The 24,724-nt window shown below is 32.9% G+C and overlaps 2 protein-coding genes across 4 annotated transcripts in view; one reads left to right on the top strand and one right to left on the bottom strand.

The window, feature by feature from the left end:
* Nucleotides 1-22,607, bottom strand: part of LOC122531297 (probable G-protein coupled receptor 158) — a 130,414-nt gene extending 107,807 nt beyond the window's left edge. Inside the window, exons 1-2 of the mRNA XM_043659099.1 lie at nt 22,493-22,607; nt 21,311-21,500 (exon numbers count right to left, since the gene is read on the bottom strand). Coding sequence (XP_043515034.1) covers nt 21,311-21,366 — 56 coding nt within the window. The 5' untranslated portion in view covers nt 21,367-21,500; nt 22,493-22,607. The remainder of the gene's footprint in view (nt 1-21,310; nt 21,501-22,492) is intronic.
* LOC122531302 (prostatic spermine-binding protein-like) lies at nt 2,980-8,317 on the top strand. Of its 3 annotated transcripts, none has more exons than XM_043659104.1 (3): nt 2,980-3,115; nt 5,735-6,116; nt 7,748-8,317. In XM_043659104.1, the coding sequence occupies exon 2, from the start codon at nt 5,755-5,757 to the stop codon at nt 6,106-6,108; it is 354 nt and encodes a 117-aa protein (XP_043515039.1). In that variant the 5' UTR covers nt 2,980-3,115; nt 5,735-5,754; the 3' UTR covers nt 6,109-6,116; nt 7,748-8,317. The 3 variants fall into 3 exon arrangements, with proteins under 3 accessions (XP_043515039.1, XP_043515040.1, XP_043515041.1); XM_043659105.1 differs by lacking the exon at nt 7,748-8,317 and adding an exon at nt 7,526-7,710; XM_043659106.1 differs by lacking the exon at nt 7,748-8,317 and adding an exon at nt 7,523-7,710.
* Nucleotides 22,608-24,724: the final 2,117 nt, after the last annotated feature.

Below are 24,724 nucleotides of genomic sequence, written 5' to 3'. Positions count from 1 at the left end.
GGGGGGGAGGGGGGGAATTTCGTTTCATTCTTTTCAATTAATACATTATAGTAACACATAATAATACTACTACTTAATAATCTACATGATGATACTAATACTTTTCAATTAATCTACATAATTATATTTTTTTCCTGCTTTTTTTTTGGTGTTTTAGTTGAGTGAAAGGAAACTGCGCGAAGAGATCGTTCGGGGAATTTTTTGATACTATCCTTTGTCGTTAAATGTTGAGATTTTTAATTTTTTTTTATAGCAAATTTCAAATTTCTATTTCCAAGATTCTCCCCTAGTTTTACAATTCTAGTAAGAAAAATTCTCTTCCTACTGTTTTGTTACACTCAAACTTGTATCGAGACATTTAATAGAAAATATTTAAACACTAAAGAAGCACACTAAACATTGATCATCCAAAAATTTTAGCAATTTTCTTCCCTACAAACCCTATTCGAAATCACGTACATACTGGTCGTTGCAATTTTTTCGACAGCAAGGTTGGAAAACTTTCAACAAGACTTCTCCACTCTCTCTTGCTCTAAAATTCCTTTTTTGCATTTTATTTCTATTTCATTTCACAAACGTACATGTAAAAATATATGTTCCTTTTTCTTTGACTTTTTCTTCCTTCCTCCCTTTTTTGTTTTTTCTCTCGTCGGTAATTCCGGCACAATCGATGGAAACAATTCCATGAATACGAACTCGCCCTGAACCTTTCTCTTTTCAATTAACGCGTAAATCCGAAATCGATAACGGCCGCGGCAAACGAAATATTTTAGCGTCACAGCGTATAAACTGTTTAATACCCGGTTGCTATTTCACGTGCACGTGCACGATATGTATATATATTTGTTCGTGTTGGATCGGTCGACGACATGCGGCCAATTGAAATATTTTTCTAGCGTAGGATTTTCTACGACTGACGATTATATTATGTTCGAAAAAAAAAAAAATATATATATATATATATATATATATCTTTTATGGATTTACGGAGAAATTCACAGCATGATGAAGATTCATATCGACGAGTATCTTTTTTTTTACAAACTCTTTTTGTTCGTTTAATTCAGTTTCCAATTTTCATTCAAATTTGCGTTTATTCGTATCGGCGTTAAGCGAAATAAAAATTCAAAACTAGAAATTAAACGAAACGTTTCGAAAAGTTATTAAACGACGTGTCTAATTGAAGTATTTTTTTCTAGCGTAGGATTGATGTTATATATATATTTGGAACAGAAAAAAAGAGAAGAAGGAAATATCCTTTATGGATTTTTATACGTGGGAAGTTTCGCAGCGGGAAGATTTATATCGGGGAACGCTATTAAATATTGTTGTGTCTTTTCTTTTTCTTCTCTTTTTCCCCTTTTAATCTTTATTCATTTAATTCTGTTTCCAATTTTTATTCGAAATTTCATTCGTTTTCATTTTCGATTCGATCGTGAAACGAAATGAAATTAAAAGCTGAAAATTAAACGAACGTTTCAAAATGTTGTTAAACAATTAAATGAAGTTTAATGAAACGAAATTGAATGAACGTTGAACTTTCAATGAGATTTCCATTTATTCGGTAATATTTACACATGGAGTCGCGTAAATACTTGCTGACACAAAGTGATTATAAACAGAGGACGAAATTGTGCGCCAAATAATTTTGATTCTGCAGAAAACTGAGAAATTGGAAGATATGTGAAACTTTCCAAGTTAGACGAAACAAATTTCTACCTTCCCACACCAAGACCTACTAGATCTTCAACGACCAAAGCCGAAAGAGAAGAATGGAACAGAATTTGAAAAAGAAAATACACGACATAGTACACCATTTTTAACAAAAAAATATCAAACAACAATATAAACAGGAAAGAAAGGATAGCTATGACTAGACTTCGAATCGGACACTCCGAAATCACACACGAATACCTCCTGAACCAAAACAGAACCATCTTACTGCCACACCTGCAACACGAATGCAGAAAACACCGAAACCTAAGAAGAAAATACGGATTAAACCGCCCTAACCTGCCAGAAACAACAAAAAAACGTTATCAACTAGCTAAAGGAGACCCAACTACTACTCGACCAGACATGAAGAAAAAATTCCAACACGTCGCTAAAGATCTCGTAGTCGATGCGATTCTAAACCCCCATATAAAAAAAAAAAAGAATTTCTACCTGGCTTCCGGTTTTCTAGTCACGTTCACACGCGAAGATATAAAATTCTTCTCGGTTCCTATGATTATTAATTTATTAATATATTTGTTTCGTTATTAATTTATTTATTTATGATTTATTTACTATTTTTCGTTGTTAATATATTTATTTTGTTATTAATATAAATATAATATTTATTATTAATTTAACATAATATTATTATGAATATTTATTATTAATTTAAATAAATTAATAATAAATATTAAATAAATATTAAATAAATTATAATGTTTATTATTAATTTATTAATATAAATATAATATTTATTATAAATTTAACAGCGTTCCCATCGTTCTCCAAATATTTATTATTGTTCCAACGTTGTAACAATCATCCCATAAACATGGCATTTAAGTTTACATTAGAAAGCTAGATAAACCAGAAAGTAAACACTGAAAATAAAACGTTTAATCGGCGATACCGTCTTTAATTACCAATCGATCACGCGAAGTATATTTCTACGCGATCACGCGAGAAATAAATCAACAAAATCCGATCAAACGGAATATGCGAACCGACAGGCGAAATTAAACAAACACGATAAACAAACGGGCAGAAATCAACGATAAACGAGAGATCGAATCACGTGAAATTTATTTATTGGCTGCGAAATTCCAAGAAACTCGCGACTCGGGCGCGGCCTCGATGAGGAAAAATGGAATCGAAAACACGTGACTGAAGTAGCACGAGCATTAAAACTACGTATCTAAAACCCGATTCCCTTCCGGCCCCGCTGTCATTAGGCGTGTCGAAACGGCCACGGTTATCGGATGGAATTCGAAACATGTTTTACCGTTCGATAAGCCGACACGCTGCCCGATGACAATCGAACGGTGACAGCCAGTCTGTCGTTTTCATTCAGCCAAGACACGTAGTACTCTGCGGTCACACGTTCCCGAGTAACACATCTGTGAGTATATTTCAAGGAGTACTTTAATAGAATTCAGTAGAACTGGCCGGTGACTAAACAGACAAGTGACAGATTTGTTTCACTAAACAGATCAAGCTTCAGTGTTCTCTATTTTTTTATGATTTTCATATTTCTTTTTCTTTTTCTTTCTTTCTTTTTCTTTGTTTGTTTTGACTCTTTATCGTGAAAAAAAAATTGTCCCTACATCGTGAGAATGTGACTTTTTCTATTTTTTGCGTTTTGTTTTACAGTTTAGAACAGTAGGTTATAAAGTAGAAAGCGAAATGGAATACTCGGTGAGAAAATAATGGAATTGTTGATGACATTATTATGACATAATAGAAATGATTTGAATTATCGATAATTGAGGGAAGAACTTTGTTTATTTAAAATTTCATTTTTTAAATATAACTTAATATATTATATATATTATATACATTTATTATTACAACTTGTATATTATTGTTGTTGTTGTTGTATCTAGTATATTATATTTATCATTAGAACTATAATACCTCGGAATAGAAATCTCGTTCGTTTGCTGTTTTCCCTCTATTGTTTGAAAGCTCGTGTTTTAAATTTCGCGAACTCGAAAGCTGCAGCCACGTGTGGCATACTCAATGAAAAATGTTACTCGTACACTCTCCTACAATTAAATCTCCTCCAGTATTCCGCCGATGACAGCATTTTATTTCCCTGTATTTTTAAAATTTCATTTCCTCCCCCCCCCCCTCCCCCACAGACCATTTTAAATTCTGTAAACTTCGAAAATTTCAGAGGCGTCAAATATTTGACAGAACAAAGTTTCATTTATTCGTCCCCCCCATTCAAATTAAATCTTTTTTCGGATCTGTGAAATTGTGAATGTTTTATTGTTCAATGTTTTCATCTTTCAAACTCTGGCTGTAATTCGAAATTACAAACATCGAACAACTTTCAGGAGAGATTCATTTAAAATTACTCCGCAAATGTTAAAAATGTTATACTTTCATATGTACGAAAGGTACGACAGATGTTACAATTATAAAAGTATAACAAATATTTTCGCACTTGCTGAAAATTATATGTTCACACACGTGGGCCAAAAATCACTTCCTACTAAAATAAACTCTAACTTTTCTAAAATAAATATTTATTTAATTTTAAATAAATATCCTAAATCGCATCTTCTTTTTATTATTTATCATTTCTAAAGATCATTTTCGAAAGAGACAATTTTCAAAACACGATAAAAAAAAAGTCACGTTTCAACTTCAGTTTAATTTAAAGTTGACGAGATTAGTTTTTCTTTTATATTAAAAAAAAAAAAAAAAAGAAAGAAAGAAAAAATAAGCGGGACTACTCTCATGCTTAACAACGAAAAGACCAATTTCTACCTAAGCTCCACTTTTTCAATCGTATTAAAAAAAGAAGAAGAGAATTGAAAGCTGCATGAAGATGTCGCAGCCTGATTGCAATGGATGCAGCGGCTCCGGCGCGCAAACGCGCTGAATCGCGTCCATCGTTAAACAACTGAACGATCGAACTCGAACGGACACGGGCGAAAGAGATCTGAGAATCATTTTATTTCCAGTGATCTTTCCGGTCGCAACTGAATCACTGAAGGCAATCCAATATCTGCAAAACTACTTTCCAGAGAAACTTGATTCGCGCTGAACAACAGTCTGGCTCGAGAAAAAGACTCCCACCTCCCAGAAGATTCTCAGGAAGGGAACTCGATTCGGAGTTTAAACAGGAGGAGAAGCAAGGGTAAGAGTCAGCGAGTCTTCCAACAGAAGAAACTCCGTAGCGGAACAACTAACAGTAATTATCAAAATAAAAATATTTAGGTCGGAGTGTATCACTTGAGGGAACGTTGTGATTTATTTATTTGCAAATCCGTGCACAATTAATTTCGATTTTTATACGAGGCATATCATTCAGAGAAAATTATATTAATTATTAGTTTTATAATTGATATTTGTTATTAAAATAATCTTATAATTAATATTTATTATTAAAGTTATGTTAATTATATTAGTTTATAGATTTTTAATTATATTAGTTTATAGATTTTTAACTAATATAATTAATAGCTCAGTCGATTTGTGACTAAAGAATGTTATTAAATCACGTTTTTAATAATTAATTAACGAGAGTTCAGTCGATTTTCAAATGAACAATGCTACCGCGAGAAATTACATTGTTAATTAATGAATGTTCAATCGACTTGCAAATGAAGAATATTGTCACAAGAAGTTACGTTATTATTCAATGAAAATTTATATTATCGATTTATACAAGACAAATATTGCTTGAGAAAATTACTTTGTTAATTAATGACAATTCAGTCAATTTACAAATGAAATCATCGAGATTCGTGAATGAAAAAAAAAAGTTACACTATTAATTACTGAGAGTTCAGTCGATTTGTAAATGAAAACCATCGTTAGACAGAAATTGAAAGAATTATCATTAATTCAGAATGGAATAGAATTCAACCGATTTGTGAATGAAAGAGTTACAGTTATTATTAATTAATGATTCAGGTTTGATTTAAGTTAAGCAAATGGTGTTAAACAAAACGATATCGTTAATTAACGAGAATTCGTTCGACTTGTAAATGGAAAATGTCATAAGGCCCGAAAGTGTCATCCACAATGGCCGACAACGAGAACAATACAGTAGAAGAATGTGATAATGGCAAGAAATGTTCTAAAGACGAGAAACATCCGAATGACGAGGAACATATGAACAATGAAGAACGTTCTGATGACGGGGAACGTTCTGATGACAAGGAACGTTCTGATGACGAGGAACGTTCTGATGACGAGGAACGTTCTGATGACGAGGAACGTTCCGGTGATGAAGAAGAAAATAACGGAGGCGACAGGAGATCAGGTCGAAATAGACGACAAACAATCAACGTGCCATTGAGACGCAGATCTGGATATCGTCGGGACAAAACTGGGAAATTTCAAAAAGTCATTCGCGACGACCACGACATGCAATAGAGTTTCAGGTAAATTACTAAGAAGATAAAAACGCTGTTAGTTTCAAGTAAATTACTAGAAATTTAACCACAAACTAGAACTACCAAAGTGGCCAAAAAAGAAAGAAGAAAAAAGAAATGTTAAATATCGATAGTAGCATTAACACTTGGCAATTAAAATTTCGAATCACGATTAACGAGCATTAACGTTTGATAATATGTTAATTTAAAAAAGAAAAAAAAATAAATGGAACTTCGAGGAAATTCCAAAAGGCGAAAGGTTATGTCCAAGTGATCCAACGAAAAACGAGTCGCCCGTTTGATTCAACCGCCCGGAATAAATTACCATAGACAAATATCGTATCATATTTAGATCGTACGGTGATGGTTCCCTCAAGTGCACCTAACCTCGAAATACAGAGCGACCCTTTTGAACGTTGGCGTAGATCATTCTTAAACCGCGTTTCAACCGCTGAGATCCCATTGTCCCTCGGGTGGTGGGGAGGAGAGGTAGGGTGAGGGGGAGGGAAGGGTGACTTTCGCCCCGGGGTGAAACTAAGAAATGATAAGTGGCAGCGACAGCTGCAGGGGATGGGACCGGATTGGCCGTGAGCCAAGACGTGTTTAGCCACATTCCCGCGAGCCGTGGGTCACTGGCGACCCACACACGAGCGGTGTCGCGATCATTCCCAATGCCAGATGAATCTTATTACCGAAGGCACGCCTCGAATTATTATTACTGGCTCATCCCGTAGCCAGAGTGGTCAAAATGATTTATAATTCCTGTGAGCACAACAACAAACTTTTCTGTGAACGCGAGACGGTGCATCTTTAGAGATTTGAAATGAAAGATTGTGTAAAGCGTTGCCACTGATTCTCTATCATTTCACTTTAACGCCTCTAGATGGAAATTTTATGCTTCTGCGCGCGCTACGATTAGATGCATCGCGAATTCTAGGGAATTCTATTGGAATTTCTATTTAAAGTGAAAGAGCCTAGTGTGAATTTCAGAAATTACCTCTCGGTGTTTTCTTTGCTTTCTTTTTTGCTTGGTTTCTTAAGAAGGCGCGTGATTCTGGAAATTCTGGAGCATTTGGGATTGTGCTTTGGATTTCAAGATATTTTGAAATATTTATTTGGAAATTTGGCAAAGTGAAATTTGAAAGAACGTAAAATATTAAATTCTATTTACTTGGCTTTCTTTTCTTAGAAATTTGGCAGAAAGAGAGAGAACTTGACTCAAAATCCCCCTGATTTTGAAGATTCCGGATTTTTTTTAAAAGGAAATTTCAGAAAAAAGAGCCAAGTAAATGGAATTTAAAATTTTATGTCCCTGCCAAATTTCCAAGGAAAAGAAAAGAAGGAAAGGAAGAGGAGAGAAAAAAAAAGAAACGTGCGTCGAAGAGAGTAATTTTTGATTCGCGAATGTGTTCCAGCAGAGCATCCCGCGAAAGAATTCTCAGTGAAATCACACTTGGCTTTTAATCTTCCTCCGACCCCTCTGGCGACCGGAAATGGATTCCCCCAACGCGAGACAACCCGAAGAACGTCACTGGGAATTTCTACGAGGAACGCGCGACATCTACCGCCCTCGCATCAAATTAAACTGTATTAAAATACGAAACCAGCCAGAGACCATTAATTCTTCTTTTTCCCTTCAGCCTGGCAATGCGAACATAAATATTCGACGAGTATTATCGTGTCCAACAGCGAGAACAAAACGGCCAACTAAATGACAAATTGCGACAATAAATCGCAAATTACTTCCATTCAGTTCCTTGCCAACTTTGTAGAAAGAGAAAATTCGTCGAGTGAATATTTCATCGGATGCTTAAAACCAAACTTGTAAGATTATTCAGTCTCAGAAGAAGTAAAGAGAACTGTGAAATTGCATTTCCTAATTATGTTTTCTTTCGACTTGTTTTTTATTTTAACTGTGCACGTGAAAATGAAAATTCCTGTTGCATAAATAAAAATGAACGTGCGAGCAATTACTTTTGCTTAATTCTTTGTCGACTTCGTAAGAAGAGGAATTGCCAATTGAATTTTTTACTGATTTCGCGAGTGGAGAATTAATGTTTAAATTGTTTTAATTGCGGCTGGAATTGGATTTCTCAATTAATTATTGTAATTATTATACAATTAATCTGTAAATTACTTCTGTTCAATTCTCTACCAATTTTTGTAAACGAAAAGCGTCGCTTTTGTGCGTAGATTTCTGAAATCGATTTGTAAATTATAATTTCTATTATACTTAAGAAATAAAGGAAATTATCAATGAAATTCAATGCTGTTTGTAACAGTAATATAATATATAATTATATATATATAATAGTAATATATAATAATTATATATATATAATAGAAATATAATAGAAATATAACTATAATATATAATAATTATATATATAATATAAATATAAATATAAGCAACAACTCTAAAATACGATGTTAACGCGTAATTATTAAATAAATTTATTGCCAAGTTACAATTAATGTTTGCTACTAGTTATTAATTACATTCGTCAAAATATCATACTCGTTTAAGTAAATCGTAAACTCAAATAAGCCTCGATCAAGAAACTGCGTTCAAATACACGTATAAATTACAAAAAACAACAAGGGAGAGCAATCGAACGAGCAAATAACGGCAATAAGCCGAAATTTCAGCAACAGATTCCCGTCGATAACGATAATGGGTCGCCCGGCTCGAAAATTAATCGAACGATAAAACCAAAAAAAACAAAAAAAAAACGATAACATCGGCGCACGAAAACGTATCGAATAAATTCGTCTGCAATGATCGTTACTAACATTTAATCATTACTGTTAACTGTTATTATCATTGGTGTTATTTCCCGTATCTGCGACAATTGAGAAGAACATTTCTCGAGATTTGTTCGAAGCTCGAATGAAAAAAAAAAAAAAATTGCACATCAATGTTCGAGCGGTCGTTGTAAAGGTTTTTGATCTTCGAACAGTCACTGGATTCAGTCACGAATGAAATTTTCAACGTGCTTTTACGACACCATGACGATTTGTAGGATTTTCAAGACGAGGATACGTATGTCTTCAACGTGATCTGAAATCGTCTCAAATGTGAATATCTATTTTAATATTATTAATTTAATATTTCAATATTATTGATATTATTAACATTATTTATTATGAATATTTATGATACCTTTAACAATTATTTTCACAAGCTTGTAATTAAAAAATAAAAATTAAAAAAAATTAGTGAATATTTTTCAGAACCTTTCGAAAGCTTTCGTCGCTTTGTGCTTCTATCCGAACGGGCGTTTAATGAGATATTGCATATTACGTAATTATTTTCGACGTGCGGTATAATGGTGGAAGCCGATATTCGATAAAATGGCATCTGCGAACCTCTGTCGTATTCCGCGTTTCATAAATAAGATAATTATTTTACTCTTCGGTGTCAGTTTATTCTCACAGAAGTCTGTGCAGTATCGATCGGCAACAGCAGGCCATGCATCAACAGTCCCAGAAACGAAGGAGAAGAAACTCTTCTCCCCCAGAAATTGATGATTCTGACAGGTACCCTCTCTCAAATAATTCGCCGGTTTCGGTTTCATTCGAAAAGCACGGTTCGAGCTCGAAACGTGCGGCTCCTCGCTCGAAAACGTGACTTTCGTGAAACGAGCCCACTTTCGCGGCGGTTCGGTTGACGAATGCGTAGCATTGAATTAAAAAAAAAAAAAAAAAAAGAAAGAAAGAAAGAAAGGAATGAAAATGAAAAAAAAAAAAAAGAGTGAGAAACACGAGCAACCGACAATTGCGAATTTTCCAAATACTGACGATCGGCTGTGATTTGTTTCGTTACAGGGTGTCGGAGAAAAAAGAAGGGGCGGGGAGGAGGGGAAAAAAACAATCTACCACTCGACTAGTGCCGATGAAAAGCAATAAAATTTCAACGATAGTGCCGGACGGATTTACGCGCCAGTGTAGTTTATTGGGATTCGTGTTTAAAAAATATTACCGATTTCAGCTGTTGTTATGGTGGTACGGAGATTGATACCGAGCGTCGAAAAACATACATTTAACGAATGTTTTTATTATTTATATATTGAAACTGCCGTTGTGTGTCTGAGGTAATTTAATGTAACGTTTATTATCTAATGTTCTATTAATATATGAAGATATATAAACATATGTAGGAATCCCGGCTTGAGACGCCAATTTGTAGGAATTTTGATAAAAGATAGTCGTTTATTTCAGAAAATTTGTTTGATGATGATTATAAAGTGACGTTTTGCACTATTTTCTTAATTGCTAAACTCGCTAGACTAACAACTCACTATCTTTTCCCTTTCAAGGCTCGCTCACTCTGATCTCTCTGACATCTCAACACTCGTCTTTGTCATTCATACACACAAACGCATCCATACCCTTAATGTCTTAAACGCTAGGGCTGGAGGGCTAGCCACAAACAATCCCAAGTCCCAAGCCTAACTTTCTCTACAGTTTATGGTACGTCACTTGAGACGTTTGCAATTGTCGGGCACTGGAGAGAGTTCTGGGCCTTTTCCCAGAATTTGCCCATCCCACACATATACATATGTAATGCAAAAATTATATTTATTAGTTTATTATACGAATTTCACGTTCAATTATTACCAAACCAATTATTACCTAACCCAAATCTAACCCAAACCTAACCCCTTCGAAAATGCCATACACGAATTTCCATTTCAATTTCAGATTCTATCGACCATTCCAATCTAGCAGAATTATACAGACGAGTTTTAATTCAATTCAATATACACGTTTCCTAACCACACAGAATTCCAAATAATTCTAATTTATTACTTATCAACCATTACAATCACTGAGTTTTAAATTCAACCGCGGGCAATTTTCGCGTTCGATTATATCAATTCCCTTGGAAATTACCGAGAGAATCCTGACAGATTTCTGCACAACTTGGCCGCCGAGTTGATCGAGTCGAGAACTGTTGATTTCCCTCCCCGTTTTCAATCTCTGTACGTTCCCCTCTCCCTCTACCATCATTAAATATCACCGTATGTTCCATCGCATGAGTTCATCAACAACCAGGTTCATAAAATATACAGAGCCAGAGAGATCCAACTGGGAAATAGTTCGATACGCGGTAAAATGAAAGGAGGATTGTCGCAGCGCAGATGCGAGGATATTCTGGCTGGCCGGTTGTTGCCGGTATTTCAACGTCGCGTGACTTCCGGGCTCGAGGAGGCTTGATTGAAACGCGAGTGTGTTGTCTGCGGTTGCGTTCCATCTTCAATTCTCTCTCACTCACTCTCTACCCTACCCTACGTGCATACGTCTGTAGTACGCCGAATTCCTAAATAACCAGCGCAACCTGCCAGATATTATATACGTACGTACAATGTTTGGTCTTTGTTCGTTTCGGTGATCCGTTGTATAATCGGCGAGAGCAGGCGTTCCGTTTTTGCAACTGGCGAAACGTCGTTGCGGATGCTCGCGTTATTAACCTCTTCCACGTCGAGAATGTTTTGTTCCAAAATTGTAATATTGTTGGATGACCAACCCGGACAATATTGAATCTATGCAAATACTGACAATGAGCTAGCAACAGTCCACATAAAAGTGGGCTGTGAATAGTTAGTCATAAGGACAAGATCCAATAGTTGGTCATCTATGCTTCTTCCCTTTCCAATTTGACGATGATAACCAAATATATATATAAGGACATGCTTTAGAGATATTCGATAGCATAAAAGATTCTAAATCATTATAGAGACATTCTATATCATTAAGAGCATAAAACATTCTGAATTATTATAGAGACATTCTATATCATTAAGAGCATCAAACGTTCTGAATTATTCTACATCATATTCAGGAGCATTAAACATTGCAAATCATTCTACATCATTCTATTTCATGTGAATAGTTAGTCATAAGGGCAAGATCCAATAGTTGATCATCTATGCTTCTTCCCTTTCCACTTAACGATGATAACCAAATATATATATATAAGGACATGCTTTAGAAACATTCGATGACATAAAACATTCTAAATCATTATAGAGACGTTCTATATCATTAAGAGCATAAAACATTCTGAATCATTATAGAGACATTCTATATCATTAAGAGCATCAAACATTCTAAATCATTCTACATCATATTCAAGAGTATTAAACATTGTAAATCATTCTATTTCATGTGAATAGTTAGTCATAAGGGCAAGATCCAATAGTTGATCATCTATGCTTCTTCCCTTTCCAATTTGACGATGATAACCAAATATATATATATAAGGACATGCTTTAGAGACATTCGATGGCATAAAACATTCTAAATCATTATAGAGACGTTCTATATCATTAAGAGCATAAAACATTCTGAATCATTCTATATCATTAAGAGCATCAAACGTTCTAAATCATTCTACATCATATTCAAGAGCATTAAACATTGCAAATCATTCTATATCATTCTATTTCATATACGACCACGACTATAAGGGAACAAACACTACTAAATTGTAAGCGTGTTGACTCCATTACACGGAATCTAACAATGTTTTCTCAATTTTAAGTATATTTAAGTGAAAGAAAATAGGGAAAAGCAAATGATAAATTTAGTACTTCTCGATAATTTTTATCGAGTGACATCGTACCGACGAGTTCGAGAAGAAAGCGACGAATTATTCTGTACGGTTTGGCCGCTCGTTATGGTCCGCAATCGGTTGCTGTTAACCTCTTGCGCTGGAATGACATGCCACGCACGTCAAGAACCTTTTGTCCTAAAATTTGCTTTTATTTTCTCAGTTTTAGAGTAACAGAACACTATAGACCTACCAAAGTGATTAAAAAATGATAATTGCAATTTCATTATAAATTTGTAATTTCATTGAATATTTCAAATAGATGCATATTGAAACAGGGTATTTTTAGAGATTTAAATGATTTTTCGTAAAAAATAAAAGCTTCATTGTATCATACAATTTTTCATTTCTTCCTTTCTTTTTTTTACTTTGAAGTCTCTGAATGGAAATTTTACGTTTTAATCGTCGACAGTTCTAGCGCTAAATACATCTTAAACGTCGCTGAAACGTCGTTAAGGCTGTTGGATAACTATGCTGGATAATTATTCATTCAACGTGCGTGTGACAATCTCATCTAGATGAAAAAAGAGAAAAAAGAAAATAATTCGTCTATCTCGATTGGGCAAGTACTTTATAAACGACACTTGCCCCGGTTCGATATTTTACGAATGAAATTTCACGGTGACGGTTTATCTCTGGGTACGGTGCATTAGTCATTGTCAAAGGGATCATCGTCGAAATGGTGGGCACCGATAAGAAGTGCCACAGGACATTAATAAAATTGAATCGATAATTTTCGAGGATTTCAAACAGAATATTACATCTCCCTGCTTTTTCAATTTCCTTTTCTCTCTCTCTCTCTTTCCTTTTCTTTTTCTTCCCTTTCACGGTAGAGGAATATATATTCTCACATGGGTGTCTCATATTAATTCATCCACGCAATTATTATCTGAGCATTCATTATTCCAACGAATGTTTGAAACAAAACTTGTTCTGTTAATACGAGCCCAAGAACAGTGTTTCTGGATTTCGTATTTTACAAAATTGAAGTCGATAGAATTATTACATTATTGCAATAAATAATTGTAATAATAACAGTTATTTAATTATATTTACAGCAATTACTGTAAAATTACAAAATAAATAATATTTTATTATCATTATTATAATTGGAAGCTCGAATAATTATTATGTTACATTAAAAATCACGTATCAGAAATTACACGAAGTGAAATTAAATACAAAAAGTGCAAAGGATACTTTTTCTATAGGATGGACCAAAAGTTTCTTCCCGTCTGCTTTCTCCTTTTTTTTTAATAAAACATCAAAGTGCAGAGGGAAAACTAAAAACTAATCTCATTAATTTAAGTTCAAACATGACTTTCCCGTTATGCTTTAAAAATTTTTAAAGTGAAAAATTAAAAAAACACATATAATAAAATATCACGGATTCCTTTTAGTGGGAAGTGAGTTTTTGGCCCACTCTCAACTATTTTCTTCTCTTTTTTTTTCAATAACAAATGATAATTTGATGACACGAGGGTTCACTTAATTCCAATTCGTACGGCACGATAATTGCAATTGCATTTTCATTAATCGAACGACGATCGATTTTTTTAAACAAAATATACTATTAATATACTAATATATTCTCAATATACTAAAAATATACTATTAATATACTAACATATTCTCAATATACCAAAAATATACTATTAATATACTAACATATTCTCAATATACCAAAAATATACTATTAATATACTAACATATTCTCAATATACCAAAATATACTATTAATATACTAATATATTCTCAATATACTAAAAATATACTATTAATATACTAATATATTCTCAGTATACTAAAAATATACTATTAATATACTAACATATTCTCAATATACCAAAAATATACTATTAATATACTAATATATTCTCAATATGCTAAAAATATACTATTAATATACTAATATACTAATATATTCTTAATATACTATATATTCTACGAGAAGGCGCCAGCAAGAAAACGTAGAAATATTCTCGAAGGAATATTCACCGGTTGGTTTATTCGCTCGTTCATTAAAGCGAAAAACTGCGAGTTTAATGAACGTAGGTTATTGGGGTGTGAATATCATTTTTCACGACCCGATGGCGAAGAACAATGGCGGAAACGGACGCGCGTAACAAACGAGGATGTCTGGTCCCACGTGTCTGGAAAATTCGCGCGAGCGAGGATCTTCACGCGTGAACGTAAGATTATTTATACTCAGGTGAGGGTCGAAAAAGTTGGCAAAGTTGTCAAATAACTCGCAGACGTGGCGGAGCGTGAGGATATTGTCGGTTTTTCATAACTCAGAGCGGATTTATTCGCTCGCAACATGAAAGGCACCTAGCGAACCGATGTTGAACCTATTTTTGCAATATTTTATTCTTAATTCATTAAATTAGGAATTTTCAATTTCCCAACAATGAATATGTCGATGAAATCGACACAAACAGTTGTGCAAAAAAAAACGAGAACGCTCAGCAGGATATTTTATTGTTAAATTAGAATATTTATTTCACACTGAAAGTTGCAGTTGAGCGTACATTATTAAAATATTATCATTTTATATTTAAACTTGGATTAAATTAGGAATCTTCGACTTTCCAACGAGGAGTAATTATAATTGGCAACCGATGGTTGCGCGTGAAAATACCGAGTGAAACATTTTATTATTGAGCCAGGAAACACATATTATTATTTATTGATAGAATATAATTATATTGAAATGATTAAGCATTATTAAAGTTGGATACTTCTTGGACGTATTATTAAATTATTCAACACTGAAGTATTGGAATAGTTTATAAGATTGAATTACTAATTTAAATTGAATCTCATTATTAATTAAATGTTTTTATGAAATACTATTGAAGATAAATTGAATTGTAATTTGAATCTCATTGTTAATTAAATGTTTAAGAATTGGGCAATAACGATTACTAATCAGATTTAATGTTATCAAACAGTGATACAATTGTTCGCAAATATTTGCTAATTTATTTCCACCTAATGTGAAATTTATTAACGCGAATCGAATCTTAATTCGGCTTTCGTTCGTTAATTAAATATTTATAGGAAACTGAAACATCACACTGCTAGACTGAAATAATTATTTAGAAATATTTTACTGCCGATAATGAAACATTTATTGAAACATTTCATTATTGAATTGGAATAATTTTCCAAGAAATATAAATGAAAATACTGTTCCAATTTATAAAATGACAGCTTTCAATTTTCTATCGGAAACTATAATAAATCATTATTATATAAACATAATAACATTATTTTCTAGAGATAATATATTTTTTATTAGATTGTATATTTTTTCACTCGCTGCAGGAAATCCAGCATTAGAGGTCAATTTAAAAAAATCATTTATCACCGCTGATATCCATAATCTTCTGCAAAGACAACTCGAAGAACAAAATTGCTAAATAAGATCGGAATTAACGTTAACATTGACGAATTCGAGTAATTAAAAAACAGAGAAATAAGGCACAAAGAAATTAAATCAATTAAATTTCGTGTTCCAGGTAGCGAATATTCCCGAGGTGAATTAAGAAACGCGTCAAGAGATACACCGCAGAATAAACAGTTGATAAACCTACGGCTACATCGTGGCAGATAAGATAACGCATTATGCAGCAAAAGTCGTAAATTCTACGCTGAGAGGAAAAGGCGAAGGAAAAAGAAAAAAGAAAAAATCTAAGAAGTTCCAGGAATTTCCACATGTACAAAGATTGTTGCAAATTAAAATACACAAAGCTGACGGGTCTAAAGTAACACATTTCACGGAAGATAGCAAGTTGTTACGTACTTTCGTACGAAACTTGTTTAAGAGAAAAGGAGGGAGAAAAGTGGAGGTCCAGTGTCGGTAAAGTTCAAAAGTAGCTAGGAGACATTATCTGACGCGTCCGAGGCGATTTAACCTAAAACGTGATAACAAATCGAAAATTAATATGAAACGCAACAATACCATAAATTTTCGAAATTAATATAAAACAAAATGAATTCAAAATTGAACAAACTACTCCCCAAAGATATTACATAATTTTGTACAAAATTATGTAAAATGTATCCAAGATCCTCCGAAATATAGCGATCCTCTGAAATTCGCTTGAACAAACTATTCCCCAATTACGTTATACAAACAAAAATTGTACAAAATGTAACAAGCTAAAATTCTGCGAAGTACAATAATCATTCAAAATTCTCTTGATTAGAATTTCGTGATCACTCGAGGCCATCGCTCCAAACGATTCAAATTTCGATCGATCGCGCGAAGAGAGTGGAGAAGGGGGAGGCAATATTATCAGAAGCGGAACGAATGGGAACGAATGTCATCTTTTTCTACGCGCATATTCCTTCGATGTGTTACTATTGATTGATGGCGGAGGTTATCCGGAAATGGATAGATAAAGCAGACATATATACCGGGTGAGTCAGCCAAGACTAGACTGTTGTGTAATGAATTCGTTCGCCTCTCAACGTTGCGATGGATAAATGTTGCTTTTTAAATCGTAAATAGAAAGAAAACGGTACAGGTAGATTTCAAGTGTCATACGAAATTGATAATATAAAAATATAAATATAAAAATATATTATATTTATAGAAAAGTATAATATAAAAATATATTATATTTATAAAAAAGTATAATATAAAAATATATTACATTTATAAAAAGGTATAATATAAAAATATAATATTTAAAATAAAAAATATAAATACAATATAAACATATAATATTTAAAATAAAAAATATAAATATAATATAAACATATAATATTTAAAATAAAAAATATAAATATAATATAAAATAAAAATATAATATTTAAAATAAAAAATATAAATATAATATAAAAATATAATATTTAAAATATTTTTCAAAGGTCATTCATTTATTATTATAGAAAATATTCGACCATGATGAACGAATTTATCATTGTGAAAAGTTTATCGTTACAAATTTTATTAATAAAATTATTATTACACGAATTCATTATTATGGAAAATACTTGACTGTAATGAACGATACTGCTAATGAACTTGATAATTGTATAATTCAACGTACGTAGAAATACAAGTATATAAATGAAATTCTTTCAACAAGAGGACGAGACTTTCAAAGGCACTTAACTTAATTTATTTGCAAGGAATAATCAATATTTAATTTCATCACAGACGGTGCGAACGAACTTATTACGCAATCCAAGAATTTATGGACTTTCTGCACGACATGCTTCAGTTTCATTTTCACATTGGCTCGAAACGTTTCAGGGCTAATCATCAAAACACCCTGTGTGTCGAGGGAATGGGCGATGAAACGCATCGTTCATAAAATAAATGCTGTGACGTCGACAGAAATCCCAGTGACCCAGGAAACGCTGAATCCCCCTCACTCTGGATAGCCGGCTGTATTTTCCCGCGACTTCAGTCGGCCATAATGATAATCAGGGCTCGTGCTGTGAACTCGAGCACCCTGATCCAATCGATACAGTCAATGCTTATAGCTCTAACAGACAGTCCTCACCTCTTCCCTTTTCTTTCTGTTATTTTCTTCTTCTCTCTCAAACCGTGGGTTCTACGTGTCTTTCTGTATTCTACGAAACGACAGTACCGTTACACTATGTATGACATTCTCTCTTATTTGATAGAAAGATACGTCTTCTTTTGGACGAGGTATCTCGCTTCGGTTGACGAGTTATTTCTACTTCTGACTATAAATTCACACTACCTGTGAGTAGTTGTATCTGGCTACAAATTCACTTTACTTGCGAGTACCTGACTATAAATTCTCTTGCGACGCCGCTGATGAGCTGTCTCACTCTGCTTCTGAGTATCTGACTATAAACTCACTTTACTTTTAAGTATCTGACTATAAACTCACTCTACTTCCAAGTATCTGGCTATGTCATTCTAAATATCTGACTGTAAACTCACTTGGCTAATCATTCTACTTCTAAATATCTGACTGTAAACTCACTTAATTTCATTTGTCAGTATCTGACTATAAATTCATTCTACTTCCAAATATCTGAGTATAAACTCTATTTGTGAGTGTGAGTCTGACTATAAATTCACACTACCTGTGAGTATCTGGCTACAAACTCACTTTACTTGTGAGTACCTGACTAGAAATTCAGACTAATTGCTGTCTCATAAGCTCACTCTGCTTCTGAGTATCTCACTATAAACTTACTTTACTTTCAAGTATCTGACTATAAATTCACTCTATTTTTGAGTATCTGACTATGAACTCACTCTACTTCTAAGTATCTGGCTATATAATCATTCTACTTCTAAATATCTGACTATAAACTCACTTCACTTCATTTGACTATAAACTCATTCTACTTCTAAATATCTGAGTATAAACTCTATTTGTGAGTGTAAGTATCTGACTATAAATTCACACTATCTGCGAGTATCTGGCTACAAACTCACTTTATTTGTGAGTACCTGACTATAAATTCAGTCTAAGTATCTGACTATACTTATCAATGACGAGTTATCTCAGGATCAAGAGAAAATAATTTTAAAAAAGACGAAAAATGTTATTACCACGACGCGAGATGGTCTTGTTAGTGACTTTGAAATGAAATCACTCGCCAGTAAAATTACGAAGCGAGGAATGATTAGTTCGAAGGCAGAATGATAAACTACTCGAACAGGTTGAAATTAAGCAATCGAATAATTCGGTGAAACAATCGAACGAACTCGGAGAAAGATTGCCGGAGAAGTCTTGTTTCAATTGAACGTCCATTGAAACTTCTCCGTTGATCGACTTAAATCTCACTTTCGATATCGACCGGCGTTGGCTCGCGTGCGTTCGTGCAATAAATTAGAAACAATTGGCCGATTAGAATTTCGGTAGATTCACGTGACCCTGGCACGTCGTCGGGCTCGTTGATGTTCGAGATAAGGCCAGGTAAATAATGGACTATTACTTTCACGCCTAACCTTTCACGCTTGAAGTAAACTCGCCCCGCAAATGTATCACCATATTACGATACGTACGAAAATTACAGCAACGAAAAAGAGAATAAATTGAAGAACTAACTCGAGGAGAAGGGAAAAAAAAACTGTCGATACTTTAAACTAAAGGTGCTTTTATATCATGCAGTGGATAAGAAAATCAAGGACACGTTTATTTTTGATAATTACGCGAGAAATTGCACGCGAATAAAGTTTCCTCCAAAACGAAACGTCTCAGGAAAAATTTTTATCCTAGCTTGTACTACCGATACTCGCAATTCCGCAGTTTTGACTATTTTATTATATTTTTTGAATTACTATATTTTCACACGTATATGTTACAATTATATACATTATATTTTTGGAACATCGTATCGTTTGAAGTCTGTGTCTGTATTTATTTGCACTTTGCAAATTTCCATAAATGCATAAAGTCCGGTGTTTACGCGCGAATTCTACGTAAAAAATACTCTATTTTTTGTTTATTCTACAACCACGTGCGCTTAGTTAACGTAGCTTAAGCTCCACGCAAGTTCGCGCGTACGCGGCACGAGAAAATATGAATATGCAAATAAAATTAAAACGTAGAAACATGTGATGGAAATATGTAAAACGATGGATTAAAGGAAATTTGTAATTGCTAATTACTGACTAGTATGTTGCCGATTGGGTTACGGAGGGTTAACGAAATATTCGCACGTGTGCTAATGGAAGCTTAAATTAAAAGGGCAATCAAAATAATAACAGTTTGAAAAACTCATCGAACAATTCGAAAATTCAATGTCATCCCCCAATTACCATTCAAATTTATGCATTCATTAAATCTGTACGAAATTCAAATGACAAACCATGTAATACATATTCATTTTGTTTTGTTTCTTTCAAAAATCATCGCGCGTAAAGTAATTTAAAGAATAATTTCGAAATAATTTTGAAAGGTCAGTTTCAAAAATTCGCAAATTTCCATTGGAGCGTGCAATTCTTAACACCGAAGTGAACAAAATGATCAATTCATCATTTCTGTCAACATTATTTTTCGTAAAATGTACAGTTACTTCATTTCTTTTGTTTCAACATCTCCGATGGAAGTTTCATGCTTTAATCGTCGACGGTTTCCCCATCCGAGTCAATGCAGCTCTAATTTTTAATCATTAAGACGACCATCATTTTTAAATTCAATTTGAAAATTTATAACTAAATTAGTTTCATATAATAAAGTTATCAATAGCATGGTATTACGTTATATTAAAATTATTAATTATATAATATATAAATATATTAAAATTATATAATTATATAATATATAAATATATTAAAATTATATAATTATATAATATATAAATATATTAAAATTATATAATTATATAATATATAAATATATTAAAATTATATAATTATATAATATATAAATATATTAAAATTATATAATTATATAATATATAAATATATTAAAATTATATAATTATATAATATATAAATATATTAAAATTATATAATATAAATATATTAATATAATAGTATAGTGTTATGTTAAAATATATTAAAATTAAATCAGAATTAAAAAATTGTTTACATTTGTTTGTCAGTTGAATTTCGATGTTGATGGAACAAAGGGCTTACTTGAAGAAATAGGTGTCGTTGACGTATCCGAAGAAGGGGACGGTGTAAGTCAACATCCAAATGTTCCCGCCCCCGCAATCATAGTAAGGTTTCGACCACTTGCCATCCTCGTATCTCACCGTCAGGATCTCGTCTTCTTCTCGCTCTGTGTGCGTGTGTGTCGTTTCGTTCAGCGAGTACGTGTGAAAACCTGGGGACAACAAGGGAACACGATACTTCAGAATTTGCATCCCTTTCTCCAAGATTCGTACGTCGAATTTGAAAACGACCGAAGTATAAAATTCGCAACAGAGAAATTAAAGTGTAGGGAATAATTGATAACAATTCTTATATTAATAATATTATTAATTCTTATATAATAATTATTAAAATAAAATTATTAATTCTTATGTAATAATTAATTACAATGATTCTTATATTATTTAATTATAATTATAAGAATTATAATAATTCTTATATAATAATTAATATAATAATTAAAATAAAATTATTAATTCTTATATAATAATTCATGTGATTTTTCTGGAAATTTGTGTCTCGAAAACTTACACTGCTATACAAATACATAAACTTTCTGTAGAAAATTGTGTGAAATGTAGTTCTAATGTTAATATAGACAGTACATAATAAAAAGTGAAAAATAACGATTAAAATTTCCTTCTTTTGTAGATAATTAATCTTTCATTATATAATAGCGGTATATAATTTTACAAATAAATAATAATCGACCGACAATGTCTATAAGTCAATTTAAATCCATAGAGGTTTAATTAATAATTTGCAATTAAATAATAATGCATTGGTAGATTAATGGTATACTAGACATGATCTAACACACTGTCTGCGACAATTTAAATTAAGTTTATTAATGTCAAATTACGTCTGTCAAACTACCTTTATTAAAATTTATTATTAATAATATATATATATATATTTATATATGACTCGCACCAATTTAATATACGTTTATTAATTGCACATTACTCCTAATTATTATTGGAATTTATTATTAATGAATCGTAACACCTGTGTAATAGAAATATAATGCAATGAAACACACACAGGTTCATCACCACTATCATAAATTACATATACTTGTCGAAATCATCATTAAAATTCTGCTGTTAATAATTCAGATTTGGCTAGCGAGTGTCTAAAATAATAATTATACTAGAGATTCACCTATCGTTTGAAGTTAATTAACGAAAACATTCCGTGGATTTTCGCTGCAGTTCCCACGTAGAGTACAGAGAGGTTTCTCAATTTTCTTCAACGCGAAGAACGATAACTGCGCGTCTCGTCTGTCTGCCGTGGCAAAATCTGTCTGAACCTGCCTTGGCCGATCGACTCGACTCGAGCCTCGACGCGAAGAAAAAAAAGAAACAACGCACAGCGCGTAAGACGAATTCTTGGAATAGAGCAGCTGCCAAAATAAACAAATACAGTAGTCTCCACTTAAGTGGGGACTCACAATCGGGACCGAAAGCGGAATGGGGTGAGGAGTGGGGATGTTTCACGCGGTCTTAGGCAGGTAGAGGGAGACAGTCCCAATTCCAAGAAATGGTGGGGATTACTATATCGATGAACACTTAAATGGGGACTACTGTACTGACCCAAACCAATTATAAAATTTACTTTATAAATTAACTTCACAATTTTGTATAATATTTCATATAATTCTGATATAATATTTTATATAATTTCTACAATTATGGTGTATCAACGGAATCAGGAAATTTTTGCAAATATGGGTACTATGATACTCTACCTGAACATTTTGACTTTATGCATATTGCACTAGTATTATATATTTGTTATTTATTTAATTTACTTATCTTATTTCATTTATTTTGCACTTTTACTAGCTGCGTATGTTATGTTCATTATTTTATAAACTACGTTGAATATTTTTGCCACTCACGTACATTATTATTCATTGTTTCATTTCATTTATTAAGTTAAACGAGTGAAACAATTTTGATAATAGTTGCCAGCCAGAATTTTTTCAAACTGCGCTCCGTACTTTGTATATTCACTGAAACATCTCGACTATATTATATTCGGTGAATTTACTTTCTCTGCGCGAGAAACGATGTTTCTGAAGCGTAAGATGTGAAGTGACTCGAGAAGAGACTCGAAGGAAAATACGAAGGACGTAAACATGAGCGCCAAGTATAAAAGCAAAGTGAAGAGGTTAAACCGAAGAGAAACGTAAAACTGCAAGCGGATATGAGTCTTTGGAGGTAAGGAATGGTCCAATCACCTGAGTATTTTCCAGCCACCTTCTATATAACATAGTGTTTAAAAGCCTGAGGATAGTGATCCTACGATAACAGTGGATCGTATTTTTCAAAGATATTTTCATACAGGGAGGACAAATCTCCCGACTACTTTCACTCCCTTTTGTAAATTTAAAATCCTTTTTTTTATTTATCTAAGAACTCAAGTCATTTGTTTCATTGTTTTTGACTTTCGAGATTTCTCTTCTTTAATGTATGTACAAACGATCTTCGAATCGAATAATGAAAAAGTAGAAATTCATTTCGAAGAACCTATGCCTCTTTGAATTTCTGAATAGATAAACCAATTATTTTGTTATTGATTACAAGATAATCTGTGTAATACTCTGGTTCAACACTGAAGGGGGTTTAATTATTTAATTATTTCTCCAATAACAATTGAATTCTTTGTCCTGCAACCAGTTAAATATTAATCGTTTTATTATTGATTATAAGATTATCTCTGTAATACTCTTAACTTAAAGGGTTATAAATTATATTCTTCCAGTGTCAATTAAATTCTTTATTCTCCAATACGTTAGGCGCTAACATCATTTTTCATTGTTGATTATAAGATTACTCAATATTCTAACCTAACACCGAAAGGATTAAATTCTACTAAACCAATTATGCAATTATCTAAACCAATTATGCAATTATCCAGTTGAAAGTACATAGCACGCGCAAGAGTACAATACTCCAGGCTGAAAGGGTTCAATTATATTCTTTCAATCCTAAAGTAAATCCTTTGTTCCCCCTTAATTCACCGCAATTGTCCTCCTCAACCGTCGCTGTAATAACTCGCGCAATTCGAATGCAAATATCTCGAATTCCTAGCCCAGCAAGAGTAACCCAGTTCATTAAATAAATACTTCAATTTTCCTGGGGAATTTTTTCTTTTTTTCTTTTTTCGAACGTTACATAGCCATTTGTTTACGACGAATATCCGGCTCCCTCCTCTTTGTTTCTTGCGTCTTACCTATACTTGGTGGCGAAGAAAATATCGGGCAGTTTTGCGAGAATGTACATATAACTATCGAGGTACTTTATCGAGCATGGTCCGCGGTGAGGATTAATTAACAGTTCCATTGAAGTTCCCAGTTTCTCCCGATGGGGAACAATGGCCAGCTTGTCG

Source organism: Frieseomelitta varia, unplaced genomic scaffold (genome assembly GCF_011392965.1).
Source record: "Frieseomelitta varia isolate USP_RPSP 00005682 unplaced genomic scaffold, Fvar_1.2 scaffold_384, whole genome shotgun sequence".
Taxonomy (NCBI): domain Eukaryota; kingdom Metazoa; phylum Arthropoda; class Insecta; order Hymenoptera; family Apidae; genus Frieseomelitta; species Frieseomelitta varia.
This window is presented reverse-complemented; position numbering and strand designations above follow the sequence as displayed.

What these genes read in the sequence shown, in the direction of transcription:
- LOC122531302 (XM_043659104.1), top strand. Translation starts at nt 5,755, where the DNA reads ATGGCCGACAACGAGAACAATACAGTAGAAGAATGTGATAATGGCAAG.